Genomic DNA, 16,384 nt, shown 5'->3' on the forward strand with positions numbered 1-16,384 from the left:
GGTACTATACTATTATTATAATATAATATAATGCCTTACATATATTATATATTATTATATATACGAAATTGAAATAGAATTAGATAGCCGAATTTTGATTTCAATCTGTGAATTTGAAATCGAAATTTCCACTTTTAAGAAGAATGGCCCCTTTTGAACCAATTTTGCCACTTTCGAACACAAAAACTCCAAATTTCTTTCCATTATCTGAATTTTTTATTTCACATTTCTGAATTCAATCATTTAATTGGAATTTTTTGGATTTCCACACCCCTGTCTACTTCGGCTGTATGCTTTCTTGTCCTCCGGACTGTCTCAGTCCTAACCACTGGGCCAATGGCTCATGGCCACCAGGGAGGGGCTTAAGTCTCTCCTTGGGCTGTAGATGAGGGTTCTAACTTTATCTACAGCGAAAACAATCTAAGAGTTGTGACAGAGCACTCCCTTGATCTAGTTAGATTTGTATATCCACTAGCCCCCTATCACAAGATTTTGGCCTGGCTTTTGTTCTTATTTAGTGTTTATACCCAACTTTTCTTTGTTCTACCCAAATGTGAGGCCCTACCTACTTCCTCCAAGTTTCCTTTTTACCCAAAAGAAGAATAAATAAAACAAAAACCTCCACTAAATACCTTGACAAAAAAAAAAAAAAATCTCATAGATTGTCTCGTGTACGACAACGGTCTACAACTTCTAGTAGAAATCAGCCAATCAGAAAATATCTGACAAGGGCACAATTGGCAGATAAAGATCATCAACGAAACCCATCACCAGCCGCCACAGCAGCCTGTGGGGCCTGAATAGTTTAATGGATCAATTAGATCGGACGGTCGTAAAACGTCTGTGACTCACATAATGCTATTAAGCCGGTGATAATAGGAGAAATTGTGAGATTTTTTCGGGTGTATGTGACGGTGCATTGTGGTCAATGGAGTGGCAATATTGAAACACCACATAGTATATGATCTAGTGAAAGAGAACGGCCATTATCATTTTTATCCTTCCCCCTTTCCCACGCCTACCCCATTCTCTATCTCTCTCTGAAGTTCTTTTAGGAGGACTAGGATAGTAAGTTAATAAGGTAAAAATCTTTGATTGCCTCAATTTTGTTGTTGCATATTTCGGGAAATTGAATTAGGGTTTTTGTTTAGATGAGCTTATTTGATTGTCTGACTGCTTGAACTTTTGTTTTTGTCTTGCTGGGTTGCTGAACTTATGGTCGAAAACAGGGCCTCGTTGTGTATGTATATATGGAAGTGTTCGTATTTATGTATGTGTATTTATAATCCTGTATTTATGCGGATATATATATATATATATGTATGTATAGGTACCTTGCTGAGTAATAAAGCTGGAGGATTAAAGATTTACTGGTTTTTAGTCGAATGAGTCGAATAGTTATGGTTTGTGGATAAGATTGTGGTTAATTATACAGTTTTGAAGTTATTTTGCTGTTTGGAAGGATATTCCTTGCTCTTTCTGTTGATTTTAATCGGCTTTAAGTTTGCCAATTGTTGGGTTTATTGTTTTTCTTCATAATTGGATGTGGTTGATTGTTATTTGAGGTTTTTAACTTTTCTATGAATTTGAGTAAGCTTATTGGGGCCTGAGCTGAAGCATTTTAGATACCATTGTCGGCTTGTTTGCTGATGTTTTTGTTGGGATTTGGCTACGATGTTTAAGTTGATTGAGGGCTGGGGCTACGTTGCACTTTTTATCAGAGTTGATTAATCAGAGGGTAGTTTAGCTGGAGATATATGTAGATTTTGTTGACTTAATTTACTTTTTATGTTTCTGATTTCATTTGTTTTTATCTGGGATTCTTATTTTGACCGATGAGCTGTTTGGAAAACACATAAAAATATGGAGAATTAAGAGATTTGTTATCCTGTTCGGGATTTATGGTGTTTATATACTGACTGACATGAAACAGATGTTCTTTGGGTTTATCCAGTGGTGTAATATAGTGATTAACTTTATTTGAGTGACCTTTGGAGTGATATGTTGGTCTTCATTTAGGTAACAGTTTATGTTATGTTTCTGTCATGTTTCATTACTGGCATTTTGCTGAGCAAAAATGGCAACCTTTTCTTTATATATTGTAGAAAACATTTTAGATTGTCTTGTAATTCAAGAGAGGGGCTTCCATTGATTTCTGTTCCCTATTTTTTAATTGTAATAGTTGGTTGGGATTTTAGAAAAAAGAAAAATGAATAGAGAATGTTGCTACTCAGGGCTTTATCATTCGGCTACTAATTCTTTTGTACCTGTTTTTTTTTAAAACTGTTTCCTAAATTCCAAGTGTCCGAATGTGAACTTACTATTTAATAAAGTCATAGAACCTTCTAATTTAACTTTTAGCTCCTTTTGTCGGCATTATAAATGTTGATTGTTCGTATTCTTTATGGTGCAGACCAAAATATCTTTTCCAGTTATGGCTAGAGCAATAGTGCAGTCTACTAATGTGTCATCTTTGGTTGCTCCTGGAAGATATGGCCAGTTTAAAGGTTCCGGTAAAAACAAAAGAGCAGTTATGATGCTCTGCAGTTTACATGTTGCACCTCTTAGGATGAGGGGTTTCTCAGGATTGCGGACATCCAATGCTTTGGATATGATGGTTAAAACTGGGCAGAGCTTACATTCAAAAGTGGCCATTGCTACGTCTAGTAGGCGAGGAAGGGGTAGCCGGATGGCACCAAGGGCAATGTTTGAGCGGTTCACCGAGAAAGCAATTAAAGTGATAATGCTTGCGCAAGAGGAGGCCAGACGGTTAGGCCATAATTTTGTAGGCACTGAGCAGATTTTATTGGGTCTTATTGGTGAGGGTACGGGTATTGCTGCAAAGGTCCTAAAATCGATGGGCATTAATTTAAAAGATGCACGTGTGGAAGTTGAAAAGATAATTGGAAGGGGTAGTGGATTCGTGGCTGTGGAGATCCCCTTTACTCCGCGTGCAAAGCGAGTGTTGGAGCTCTCACTGGAGGAGGCCCGCCAACTTGGTAAGACCTTGTTCTCTTCCATCTTCTCCGTCTTAGCTGCATATTTCCTGGTTTGACCGTGCGATCTTGTTCAAAAGCCGTCCTGTTTATTAGTTGCTGCTCAAGTGTTGGATACTTGTTTTTATAAATTAATGTCCTTATGATTTATTAAGCAACATTTAATCCTATGTTGATCAATCTTCCCTTGGTTTTAGGCCATAACTATATTGGGTCTGAGCACCTATTGCTGGGTTTGCTGCGTGAGGGTGAAGGTGTAGCAGCACGTGTTCTCGAGAACTTGGGTGCTGACCCAAGTAACATTCGCACACAGGTAAAAGCTAGAATATTTTTCTGATTTATCTGCCAAAAGTTTTATGAATTTTATTGTTGTGATTCTGAGCTGTGATTTTGCTCGCTATTGGGAATTAAGTAGGTCATTAGAATGGTGGGTGAGAGTGCAGAAGCTGTTGCTGCTGGTCTTGGAGGTGGGAGTTCCAGCAACAAAATGCCTACTCTTGAGGAGTATGGGACAAATTTGACAAAGATGGCTGAGGAGGTATTTTTAGTCTCTAGATGTTCTACATGATTGATTGCTTTTATTATATGATATTTAACTGTAGATGTATGTTTTAGGGCAAACTGGATCCTGTTGTTGGAAGGCAGGAGCAAATTGAACGTGTTACTCAAATTTTGGGTCGAAGGACAAAGAATAACCCCTGCCTTATTGGAGAGCCTGGTGTGGGGAAAACAGCTATTGCAGAGGGCCTTGCTCAACGGATTGCAAATGGTGATGTACCTGAGACAATAGAAGGGAAGAAGGTAAATTTTCCACAGAAATCATGTAATTTTGTCTTTGTACTAACAAGAACCATACTTGTAGCTTTTCATATGATTCTGTAGAGATAGAACTTTCTTAGTATTCCCGCTTTTCTTATTGCCTTGAACTGTTGAGGCCCAATTTTGTTATTTTGAACTTTTGAATGTAGGCTGCCGTTGTTTCTATGTCTCTGGAAATTACATTTATCTGTCCTTTTTTTTTAAATTAAACTGACATAATTCGCAGGTGTTCTCCTGTATGCATTGCGTAATGCACAATTTAACTCACTTATTGGTATTATTCAGGTTATCACTTTGGACATGGGACTCCTAGTGGCTGGAACAAAATATCGAGGAGAGTTTGAGGAAAGGCTGAAGAAATTGATGGAGGAGATTAAACAAAGTGATGAAATCATACTTTTCATTGATGAAGTGCACACACTCATTGGAGCTGGAGCAGCAGAGGGGGCAATTGATGCTGCAAACATTTTAAAACCTGCTCTAGCTCGTGGTGAACTACAGGTCTGTTTAATGCCTAGTTAAGAGCTGAAAGTTATTGTTTTGGTTATTGCCTGCGAGAGTGAATCTGTATTGTGCATGATATATAGGGGCCATATTGGATGTTTATAATTTATTAAAAGGTCAAGAGTTTACTCCAAGAGAGTGGTTACAAGCATGGTTTTGGAAAGTGCCTCTTCATTTTCCCCCTTTAATGGTTTATGGAAGGGTTGGTTCTTTGCTCAAAGAGGAAATTGAGATCTTAGACCATATGGAAGTTTGAGAGAGTTTTGTCTTTAAATTGGAAAACTGGATATTGCTTTTTCTTATAGTAATTTTGTATTTTTCATAATCACCCTTTTCTGTTTCTGTTGTTTTACAATGTTCATCATTCTTGGATTTTCGTTGATGAGAGTAACATATAACATGAGCGTTGGTGAATGCAGTGTATTGGAGCTACAACACTTGATGAATACAGAAAACACATTGAGAAAGATCCTGCATTGGAGAGGCGTTTCCAACCAGTCAAGGTACCTGAACCCACAGTGGATGAAACTATTCAGATTTTGAAGGGGCTTAGGGAGCGATATGAGATCCATCACAAGCTTCGTTACACTGATGAGGCCTTAGTTTCGGCAGCCCAGCTTTCATACCAATATATAAGGTTTGTGTTCTACTTTTTCTTATTTTTCTGGTTTTCTTCAACTCTTCCCCCAAATCCCCTTCCCGTTTTTCTTTTTGGGTTTTTTAAAAGGGGGGGGGGGGTGGTGTTTGCTTATCAGTTGTTATAAAGTAGTAGGCTGGGTGTTGTTTGGAAAATTATGCCCATTTTCTCAGAAAATCTGGTGTTATTTCTACCTTAACACACACAATTAACATCTTTCAAATTTAGGGTCCCAAGTAGTTTTTTGTTTTTTAGGGACCCAAGTTGTTGTTTGTATATATAAATCACTATTCCTTGTTGAACACCCTCGTGTGGGAAAAAAAACCTGCTGGGTTGCTGTTGTAGTATACATAATGGCCAAATACCTTTCTATCCTTCTTTAGAGTTCTAGTTTTTATATTTTAGTAGCTGTGGTATATGGATTTTGCTTCAATGAACTTCAAGATGTACACTTGTATGTCCCTTTTGACATTAAGGTTTGTGTCTGAATAACCCTTTATTATGTGATTTAGTGACCGCTTTTTGCCTGATAAAGCGATTGACTTGGTCGATGAGGCGGGTTCTCGTGTTCGACTTCGTCATGCTCAGGTCTGGACTTCTTACTAGTGGAGTTCAGTTTCGTTCAACTTTTTGTTACTATTGAGTTAACACTTTTTTTTTCTTGCAGCTTCCTGAGGAAGCTAGAGAGCTTGAGAAAGAACTTAGACAGATTACGAAGGAGAAGAATGAGGCTGTCCGCGGTCAGGACTTTGAGAAGGTATATATCTATTCTTGAAGAGGTGGCTGTTGTATACTGGCTTGTGCTCTCTAGTTCTAGAAGCGATGCTGTTAAAATTTATCTGTATGTGGAGGTTATCAAGAAAAAATAACAAGTCCTTGAAGCCATGGTGTTAAAATTTATCTGTTCTTGAAGAGTTGATTGTTGTATACTGGGTTGTGCTCTCTAGTTCTTGAAGCCATGCTGTTAATATTTATCTGTCATGTGGAGATTATCAAGAAAAAAATAATGAGTTCAAAATAAGTCTTAAGGAATTGTTTGACAGATTTTTTTTCCTTTAGGGCATCTTTTCAATGTAGCTTAAGCTTATGGTATTTAAATCCTGGTGCAGGCTGGTGAGTTACGTGACAGAGAAATGGATCTTAAGGCTCAGATTTCGGCTCTCGTAGACAAAAGTAAGGAGATGAGCAAGGCAGAGACTGAGGCAGGGGATGGTGGTCCTCTTGTGACAGAAGTGGACATTCAGCACATTGTCTCTTCATGGACTGGAATACCTGTCGAGAAGGTGTCAACTGATGAGTCAGATCGCCTCCTCAAGATGGAAGAGACACTACACACACGGGTCATTGGTCAAGACGAAGCTGTTAAAGCCATTAGCCGTGCCATTCGTCGTGCTCGTGTTGGACTCAAGAATCCCAACCGACCAATTGCTAGTTTCATCTTTTCTGGTCCTACTGGGGTGGGGAAGTCAGAACTAGCAAAAGCCCTGGCTGCTTACTACTTTGGTTCTGAGGACGCTATGATCAGGCTTGATATGAGTGAGTTCATGGAGAGACACACAGTTTCCAAGCTTATTGGTTCACCTCCTGGATATGTTGGTTACACTGAAGGTGGTCAGCTGACTGAGGCTGTGCGGCGTCGCCCATATACTGTTGTGTTGTTTGATGAAATTGAGAAGGCTCATCCTGATGTTTTCAACATGATGCTTCAAATTCTTGAAGATGGAAGGTTGACAGACAGTAAAGGCAGAACTGTTGACTTTAAGAACACCCTTCTGATTATGACATCCAATGTTGGAAGTAGTGTGATTGAGAAGGGTGGCCGACGTATAGGTTTTGATTTAGATTATGATGAGAAAGATAGTAGTTACAACAGAATTAAAAGCTTGGTAACGGAGGAATTAAAACAATATTTCAGGCCAGAATTTCTGAATAGATTGGATGAGATGATAGTTTTCCGGCAGCTTACTAAGCTGGAAGTGAAGGACATAGCCGACATTATGTTAAAGGAGGTCTTTGACAGGTTGAAGAAAAAGGAAATAGAGCTTCAGGTTACAGAGAGGTTTAGAGATAGAGTTGTCGAGGAAGGTTACAACCCAAGCTATGGAGCAAGGCCACTAAGAAGGGCAATCATGAGACTCTTGGAGGATAGCCTAGCTGAGAAGATGCTTGCGCGTGAGATTAAAGAAGGAGATTCAGTTATTGTCGATGTGGATTCAGATGGCAATGTTACCGTTCTCAATGGCACCAGTGGTGCTCCACCAGAGTCATTGCCAGAGCCAATTGCTGTGTAGATGGAAGCTTGCTGGTTGACTTCTATGAATATTGTTGTTTGTACCGCTGCTTTGAAATTGAATTGGGTTCAAATATATCCCGGTTTAGGAAAGTGATTGGCGGTAGTACTCTTGCTGGTTCGTCGACTAATGGTTAAATATCATCTAGGGTTGGGTCACAATGTTGCATTTTCTTGGCCAGCAAAGATTCAAAGAAAATGTGTTCCGACTGTTCCAAGTAATATGAGAAATACAGTGCTAGGGGAGTTGAATCTTCTGATACTAGTAATGAAAGTAAGGTAGATACTCGCCTTTGAATGGCTTTCCTCTTGTTTTTAGGATCTTGAAACGTGTGGATCATACGATATTAGCATTTTCTTGTTTTTGGCCTTGTTTTTATTCCTTTCCGGACTTCTCTTCCTATGATGCCTATTTTCTGTGCTTTTCGAACTCTGGAGTCCATTCAGGTTGCAGTTTTATAATGTCCGCATGCTTGTTAATTTATCTTCCAAGTGCAACAGCCGTGTTTTATTGAGACAGCAAATGGCAGTAATTCCTGGCACCTGTTTCGAATATTTTTTTTCCAAATTAACTCAACAATATGCTGTGTTGCTCTTGTTCTCCTGCCTGGTACGTCAAGTGGGAACTCATCTAGTAACCCGAAGTGTTGTAGTTGTAATCTCGGAGGGACCATAAAATTACAGTTCAATTGTTAAGCGGGTAGAGCATGGCTGCTAATAAAAAGCACCGGATTTAAATTTGAAAAAAGGAGTTGTACGTTTCTCATCGCCTTTCTCGAAGCGAAATTACTATTAAACTCGTGTTCTGTAAGAAGGCAAAATGAAGAATGCTGGAAGAGCACCCTATGGTCTACCAATTACTTAAAAGCTATTCATGCTCTGTTGAAAAAATTTGTTGATCATTTGACCAAGAAACTCAGTAACATAGACGAAGCCTGAGGACTAATATCACTTCTTACTGAATTTTACAGGGTAACTTCTTCGATTGGAGTACTTCAGAACACCATTACTGGCGATTAGGCAGTTTTGCCCGTGAAACATACACTAAAAATGATCTACATACAGAAGCATATGTTTCCGTTTCCGTCCACCTAAACCCAAAAAAAAAAAGACCTTTCCCTTCCTCCTTTGAAAACGTCATCTAAGCTGATCTAATACTTGCAATCCACCCTACCTCTATAGTCAATAATCCCTCAAGCCCAATCATACAATGTCAGTGCTCCAACTCATCTATCATAGACCGCGATTGCCTTTCTGTGGGGCTGACGCTTCCACCTCGACTAATCTTCAGTGCATCCAGTGCTTTCAGTATTTCCATTGTCATGGCACTGTCTACACTCCCAGATGAAAGTTTCTTGTGTGACTTCTGCAAATGAAGCTTCAGTGAGCTACTGCTCAAGCCAGCGTTCTTGCCGCATATGGGGCAAACCTTCATTGTTGGTTTTCGTTGTTGCCATTCCATTGAAACTTTACCATGCAGTTTCAAATCTAGGTCCAGAAGAACCTTTGCAAATCCATCATTAGGTTGGGCTCGACGGTGCACTCGTTTCAAGGCATTCCAAGCTTCCAGTAAAGTGTAGTTTCTGCAACCAAATGCAAATGAAAATTCCTTTTCAAATCAATACTATTCAACCTCCCAAGTCAAACATTAATTGTAAAATACTGACCAGTAATATTTGCTCAATTGTTTTCAAAGATAGTTACTGCAACCCAGTAATCTGACTGTTCACTTCCTATAAAGCAAGGGAAAGAAACAAATCTCTTGGTTGCACTAAATAAGAAAAAGGGGTATATTGCTCAGAAATGAGCAGCTTGCTGGTGCATATCTCAGTTTCGACAAGGGCATGCTTACCATTTTACTGAAAAAGACATATAACCACCTTCAAAAGGAGACTAGCTGACATTAGGTTAGATTTAGATTAAAGATTTCATCAAGGTACGTTTTGTCAAAAATTATCTAGTGTACCATTCAGGTGTGACAATTTTTAAATGATGGCCTAAGAACTTACTTCCTGAGCATAAGGTAAGCAAGAACTAGAGTAGCACTCCTGCTTTTGCCTTCAAAGCAATGAACCAAAACCTTTCCACCCGTTTGTTCAACATGATCAATAAAATCATGTGCTTCTTTGAAGATATCACTGATCAGTGTATCTTCATTGTCGCAGACCTGCCAGTGGATAGCCAATCAACATTATGAAGCATTTTGCTCCCTAGCTTCTTCAACAGCTCACAAGTAAAAACAGAAAGGCTTGCTCTAAAAAACCAAAACAAGAACAAAATAACACTTGGAATGTCTAAAAGTATCATTAAGCAAACAGTTTACAAAATATTAATAAATTTATACATAAACAAACAGTTTGAAAAAAATTTCCAGATAGACTAGCAAACATCAATAATTGCACAATCTCACAAATAAACATAAAAGATTGGCAACAGAATAACTTTTAAATAGAAATACAGGAGAAACTATATTTTGTAAAAACAATAAGATAATTTCCTATATATATAATATAATGGCAACCCAAAGAAATTTCTAGTCAACCAAAAGTATTGGACTGTTTTTATATCTAATTCATGGTGGCCAAATGTCTGATATCAGAAACTCAGGACCCAAGAAGTGAGAAAAGATAGGTGTATTAAGCAAATGAAGGTGACTGAATTTAAGCTGCGGGTATCCTTACTACAAGAAGTGAGTGGAAGGCAGAGAATGATGCCATTCATCCTTGCAATAAAATAAGATTCAACCACACTTACAGAAAAATTCTTGTACTCAAATAACTCAGGGAACTGAGAATCTGACTGTCCAATTTCATTAGCACACAAGCACAAGATGTGTGTAATTCCTAAATGCTGCAGAGTGTACAACGATCTTGCAGCAAGGGCCCCACCTATGTACAGGCTGCCTGAAATTGGAGATGGTTTTTCTGTGTTTGCAGCATCTGATATCAATGATATCCTCTCAAGAATGTGTTCAAGCCTGACCTGTAATTTTGTAAGAGTATGAAAGTCATATCAACCATTAATGCATAAGGTCCTAATGAGACACATAAGCATCACAGGAAACAAACTAAAGTCTTATGGCTACCATGATAGCAATAAAAATGAGGATCCTAAAATAATACAAAATTACCTTCAGCTCATACGCATCAACAACACAGTTAGTATCACTACCCTCAAAGAATCCTGTATTAAAATTGTTCTCCTGGCACAATTTTATGGTGTCATTTCTTAGCATTTCATTCCACTGTTCTAATTCCTTGTTTAATTCCACATCGACCTGAAACAGGAAAAGCAAAGAATCTGTTATGTAAAAATAATAGTGTTCCCAGCCTTAAGGATTTTCTGATTCATACAAAAGCACAAAAATTTATCAGATATCAGGTATCACACCCTAAAATAGAATCCCCACAGGAATATCCACACTTACATTCTCATTTGTTAAAACAATGGATAAGGAGTTCAGATACAACATACTCATTAGGTTCCATCATCAGGTCATGTTCAATCATAGATGAACAGAGGCAAACAAACAATAGTCAATAATAACATGGGCAAGATAGAAGCATATCTGTTGAGCAAAAGTTTAGCAAAAATGAATGACAAAACTGATGCAGCCCTAAAAGAATGAGATTGACTTTAATAAGAAAAAAATAAAAAATTTGTGCCTAGATGTGTAATTAAGTACAAGAACAAGTACCTTAACGAATAAATTTCAGTAACTTAATCCGATATTCCATTGCAATACGAGGATTTTCAAGAATAATCGAAGTGTTTCTGTGAAAAAATATGAACAAGCACAATACTACACTAAGATAATCTGACAAAACATCATGGCACAGCAGAGAAGCACTAAATATGGCCATCTGCACTCACTATGGTAGAATTCATCATGTATTCTGTTAACAAACTGTTAGACTCTTTAATGAAAACTTCAATTTTATTCGGTAGATATCAGACCTTAGCAAATTTGTGAAAGTCACGGAGCTTTGACGTCAAACGCAGGCTGTGTATGGGTTCCCCACCCCCTTTGCTGGACTTTCCATGCCAACCATCACGTGAGTGTGGAGAGGCAGAATCTGGGCTATCTCTACATCCTGAAGATTTAGAAGCTGTGCTGTGTGATTCATACTCATTTAGATCAGAATTGCTCTCACTTACACTTCGTTCCTTGCTTGATGGAGAACGCAAATGAAAGCCAACTCCACCAGCCTGTGATGGTGATTGAGGAACCATAAAATCTTCTTGGTCCAAATCCCCAGAAGCTTTATTTGTGATATTAATGAATGTTCGCAACAGAGTATCTAGTTTTTGGTGAAGGGTGAGTAGGAAAATATGAAATCCTTGCAAGTCTCTCAAAGCTGCACGGAACCCACTCCTGAATGCATGAATAACTGAAGTCGTGTCAGTCAAACTTGAACCAGTCATTGCATCAGAATCTTCCTGCGGACAACCAATCCTCCCAGCACTTAATTCATATAAGAGATTTGAGGCATATTCAGGACTGTTGATGAGGAGCTCAACCAACTTAGGATAATTTTCTTGATCATTTGCACGTTTTCCAGCAGGGGGCCTACGAGGAACCCCAGAGTCTATGGCCACAATATGAAAATGGGGACCAGTTATTTCAGTTGATGTTTGAATTTTGATACTGACATTGCTAGATATTGGAGATTCAGTGATATCAGAAATATCAGAACTCTGCGACACCAGTACTGAACTAGGAGGAGTCAACCTACTATCCACTGAAGTTGCCCTTCTTTCTTTCTGAAGTGCTCGGATGACTTTTGGACGATATCTATTAATTGCAGAATCAAATGCGACCTCCAGCGCATCCATGTTTGCAGTAGCTATTTTATCAGCCAACAATAAGTTTGCAGAATTTCCACGCCACCGAAGACTACGACAAGGAAGTCGGTCTTCATTTCTTATGACAAGGTCCAACATCAAAACCCTGCCAAGGGCTGCTGCTATTTTTTCTGCAGCCTCTCGTGACTCAAAAGCATTAGAGCTTTCTAACAGAGGAGAACCATGTATGTAACTGCAGATATTTAAAACATTAATGAGGGGATAAAAAACAAGTGAATGTGGAAATCAGATTTCATGTTCATGGATTTAAAATGAAAATGATTTACCAAAACTTGTGAATTCTGATATATTTGATCATCATATAGGTTAACTAGGTAGGCAAGCATTTGGCCATTTCATTAACAGATATATACTTCTCTAAATGCTACCTATATGGTCCTCCAACTAAAACATTCTCCAGATCAGGCGCTCACACATGGTAATTCATATATCAAAAAGAAATCCTAATTTCCTATTAAAGTAATAATTAGAGGATACAGATGCACCAGGCAGAGAGAGGATCAAGAATGCATTTCCATCTTTTGACACTGCTATCTATTCTCCATTTTAACCTTTTGTTCTTTTTCCTGTACAAGCTTCACTGTAAAACACTGCAGTATTACTCCTATGCTACACTGAACCTGTAAATTTTTTGATTTTCCATTTACAATTAAAGATTGGATATGTCTCCATGGGAGCCTAAGAGCCAAGTTATCCTTTCCCGTGCAAATCCAACAAATGCGTCAACACTTGGGCTGAAATTGAATACCTCATTTAACTTCAGGGGATGAAATATTTTGATTGAGCAATGTGCCAAAAGATTCATAACTTAGGCTGCAAAAATACAATTACTTTCTTCTATGCCATACTTTCTTGATTTGGTAGCCCATATCTATGAGAACACTACTTACACATATCTACAATCCAAAGAAAGCATGAACTCTCCTTGACTCCACTTTCACTTTCCCTATTAAGTGGTCCACAATAGCAGTATTCTGAAACTAAATCTTTCATGTCCATCTTAGCAAGCACAGACAGGCCACTAAGACTATAATAAAAAAGAAATGATTGTGCAACTATCAGACATGAAAGGATGAAAATCTTCCAAGTTAGCAATTTCAATGTGTAGAAATGGGTTATAATTTATGAAACAAAATGTTGTCATTTTGTGAGTATTAATGTAATATAACAAGTCAGGTCCTTCTACATACTTCATTAGCAAAAGGCATCGACTGAGTTCAAGAGCTTCTAGTAGCTCTGAACACATAATTTCACCAGCTTCATCTCCTTCGGAAATTGCAGCATCTTTTGCTTTTTCTGCAGCTTCCTTGATCTGTAGCCACTCAGAACTACAATGGTGAATAACTCTGGCCTGCGATTTTTAATTTTGCAAAAACATCAAACTTCTGACAAAGAAACTAGTTACAAAATAATTACTCTAGTAAGAAGGTACAACTTGTGGAATTCGAACACCTAGCCACTTTGCAAATTCATAGCCAAGGCGTTCCGATTGAGTGGCCATCCTAGAAGATGCTATCTTTATAACAGCTGCAGCCTCTTTGAAAGAAGATTCATCATTTTCAGGTTGGTTGAACAGTGCAAAAAAGACTACTCCCCCAGAATTTACAGTGACCTACAACATGAAAACCGATGAGACAAAAATATGAAAAAGGTAATAGCATAGACTTCCATTTGCCACACTGAAGTAGAGCAGGAGGAGAGAAGATTTAGAAAAGAAACAAACAACACAAGAAAGAAAGGATTATCAAGAACACCTATGTTTTCATGAATGCATGTCTAAATAGTTTGGTGAAAATCTAAAATTTACATATCATCACTAGAAACACCTCTAAGATAGAAGAATATAGATGAAAGGAAAATGGTAAAGAGGCACTGCCAGGAATGCACCAGGTACATGTCCAGTGCCCTCTACACATTACCAACGTTTAGTTAGCATTAAGTAAGAGAACCAAAATTTTGCAGAAGGTTTTCCAGCACAATTTTCTTGTGCAGATGTAGTTTTCAGTAAGAGAAAAGAAAGGGAAATTTGACCAACTACTGGGAAATTAGAAGCGTAATTGAGGAGAGAGACTTGGGCAGAGAAAGTACTTGTACAATTCATGACCACTACATACACAATCAGAGACTACAAGAAATTAGAAGGGTGATCATTACATACCTTTGCAGCTTCTTTTTCTTCTACTAGGGAAGTACAATAAACAAACATTGTGCCCTCCAGTCCCCCTTATTCGCCACTAAAAAATATCAACTGCCTTGTGTATGAGCCTATAGTCTGGGGAAGGGAGTGGAGGGTGTGTTCGATTTGGAAGCTTTAGACAAGACATAGGAACATTAAGTCTGAATATCTCCAATCAGTTTGTTTGGATAGTAAACTTATTCCAAATAATATTTTGCTTGCATCATAAACACATTTTCCAACCCACCTTTTTATCTCACATACATCACATTACAAAAAATGTTACAGTAATTATTTCAAATAATATTTCAAATAATACTCTATCCAAACAAACCCTTATCTCAGGCAACTGTTTATGTTACTATTCATACAAGTTCAAGTACTTAGACAACACCACCTCTGTGCATTGCTTCAATGAGAAATAAAAGACGGTAGATGATATTTTGATCCAGAAAAGGAATCACAACCAAAACAATACAACTCCTGATTTGGAAGTTATTCCAACTGGAGTCAAATTCCTGCTAAAACTTTGAAAAAAGAAGTACTGTATTTGAACTAATGCTTAACTTTTGCTCACCTCTACTGCTTTATTCATTTCATCCTCCGATTGTTCAGCAGTACCACTACTATGTTCAGTGTGATGAAGTGAAGAAAGCATGTTCCACGAAAAAGAGCTTGATTCAATATCCAACATGGCAGCCTTGCCAAGTCTTTCCCACAAACTTACTTCGGTAGCTTGCTCAGGAGGAGAACTTCTAACACCAGACTTTGACTCTTCCGAGCTGAATCAAGATTAGATATAACATATAAGACATCGGCTACAAATTTCTAATACCGGACACTCAACATTAAACACATTAAAAGCAGAATACAGGAGAAACTGGCGCACTGATGCATTCTAGAACAAATTCAGTAATCATCACTCATACATATTAGCACCAACTTGTTGCATAAGGCCAAACAATACAATCTAAGAAATCAAGACAGGATTCCAAAGTTCATTGAAGAGCAGTGGATATCAAATATCAACCTCAAGGGCATAATAGCTGCTCTGTGCTGTCTGTGTGGGAACCCTGAGGACCGGTACTTCCCGCTCCGCTTGCGAACAAGCTCAAGCCATTGCGCAAACCGGTATGCTGGCCCCGCTGTGATGTCCCCCAGCATATACAAGACCTGCAAATCTAGCACCAGCCTCACTAGAAACTCACCAAACAACTCGAATTTCTCGCAATAATCAATAAATATTAGCGAAAATAATTCAACAACTGACCCGAGAAGTGACAGTGAGGGGCAAAGGGGCCTCGGGCTCCTCAGATTCCAGATCAAGTTGCTTATCTTCTTCTTGCTTCTGCATATATCCTTGTATATACGAATGTGAGTAGTGGGTTTTATAACTCTATATCTATAAGATACAAGCAAAACCCAGATCTAATTCATCCTACCATAAAATTTTGACCAGCACATACTACTACTAAATTCCACAATGTAATGATACAATCACTTTCTGTGCACGTTACTACTCATATTTATATCCATTCTAATGAAAGAGAAAGAAAGCGGGGGGTAATGATTTAAAACTACTAAAAAGGTTTCTACTTTTTCTGTCGTAGGGGAGAGAGCGGAACACTTTACCTGAAAATGGTGAAGGTTTTCTATCTTCTCGCTGTCCATTTCTTTTTCTTGGACAATGATAAGTCTTGCTGGCCCTTTTTTCCCTTTGGTGGGGGACTTTTGGAAACGACCAGATCTCGTCTCCCTTTGTTGCCACTTTTCCCGCTTTTTTCTGGGGCTGGTTGACACTGAAGCATTTTTATAGCGAGAAAATGAAGAGCAGAAAAGGAAGGGGTAGCGGTTTCTTGGGAGTCGAAGATTGAATCATTGAAGTGAAAAAAGTGGAACCGCGGAAGTGAGAAATGGAAAGGCTCTCGCTAGTAGCAGGTGAGGAGTGAGGACGCGACCCCTCTCCGCTACAGTGAGTTGGTTTGGATGCTCTTAAAAGCGTGAGAAATGAAAAGAAAGCAAAGAAAATGGCAGGATTCTATCTCTCCCTCTCTCTCTAATACTAGCTTAGCTAGTTTGGGAGTTTAGGTTAAAAA

The 16,384-nt window shown here is 38.4% G+C and overlaps 2 protein-coding genes across 3 annotated transcripts; one reads left to right on the top strand and one right to left on the bottom strand.

Moving 5' to 3' along the window:
• The first annotated feature begins 924 nt into the window (after positions 1-924).
• Positions 925-7,676, top strand: LOC113742968 (ATP-dependent Clp protease ATP-binding subunit ClpA homolog CD4B, chloroplastic). The gene is made up of 10 exons (XM_027271000.2): positions 925-1,081; positions 2,414-2,999; positions 3,194-3,309; positions 3,412-3,534; positions 3,612-3,797; positions 4,101-4,316; positions 4,739-4,956; positions 5,469-5,544; positions 5,624-5,713; positions 6,066-7,676. The coding sequence occupies exons 2-10, from the start codon at positions 2,435-2,437 to the stop codon at positions 7,245-7,247; spliced, it is 2,772 nt and encodes a 923-aa protein (XP_027126801.1). The 5' UTR covers positions 925-1,081; positions 2,414-2,434; the 3' UTR covers positions 7,248-7,676.
• Positions 7,677-8,171: 495 nt separating this feature from the next.
• Positions 8,172-16,384, bottom strand: LOC113742026 (dual specificity protein phosphatase PHS1-like). Of its 2 annotated transcripts, none has more exons than XM_027269706.2 (11): positions 15,921-16,384; positions 15,559-15,636; positions 15,319-15,461; positions 14,866-15,070; positions 13,548-13,724; positions 13,303-13,463; positions 11,204-12,284; positions 10,377-10,523; positions 10,001-10,228; positions 9,256-9,413; positions 8,172-8,829 (listed from the first exon to the last, which is right to left on the bottom strand). In XM_027269706.2, exons 1-11 carry the CDS (start codon positions 15,957-15,959, stop codon positions 8,460-8,462), a joined length of 2,787 nt encoding a protein of 928 aa, XP_027125507.1. In that variant the 5' UTR covers positions 15,960-16,384; the 3' UTR covers positions 8,172-8,459. The 2 variants fall into 2 exon arrangements, with proteins under 2 accessions (XP_027125507.1, XP_027125508.1); XM_027269707.2 differs by having other exon boundaries at positions 15,559-15,647.

Source organism: Coffea arabica, chromosome 4e (assembly GCF_036785885.1).
Source record: "Coffea arabica cultivar ET-39 chromosome 4e, Coffea Arabica ET-39 HiFi, whole genome shotgun sequence".
Classification (NCBI taxonomy): Eukaryota; Viridiplantae; Streptophyta; class Magnoliopsida; order Gentianales; family Rubiaceae; genus Coffea; species Coffea arabica.

What these genes read in the sequence shown, in the direction of transcription:
- LOC113742026 (XM_027269706.2), bottom strand. Translation starts at nt 15,959, where the DNA reads ATGGACAGCGAGAAGATAGAAAACCTTCACCATTTTCAG. An exon ending in CCCTCACTGTCACTTCTCGG is followed by an intron (nt 15,462 to 15,558) that starts GTCAGTTGTTGA and finishes CTAGATTTGCAG; the next exon opens with GTCTTGTATATGCTGGGGGA. An exon ending in CGATGCCTTTTGCTAATGAA is followed by an intron (nt 12,285 to 13,302) that starts GTATGTAGAAGG and finishes AAATATCTGCAG; the next exon opens with TTACATACATGGTTCTCCTC.
- LOC113742968 (XM_027271000.2), top strand. Translation starts at nt 2,435, where the DNA reads ATGGCTAGAGCAATAGTGCAGTCTACTAATGTGTCATCTTTGGTTGCT. An exon ending in GGAGGAGGCCCGCCAACTTG is followed by an intron (nt 3,000 to 3,193) that starts GTAAGACCTTGT and finishes CCTTGGTTTTAG; the next exon opens with GCCATAACTATATTGGGTCT. An exon ending in AGACAATAGAAGGGAAGAAG is followed by an intron (nt 3,798 to 4,100) that starts GTAAATTTTCCA and finishes GGTATTATTCAG; the next exon opens with GTTATCACTTTGGACATGGG.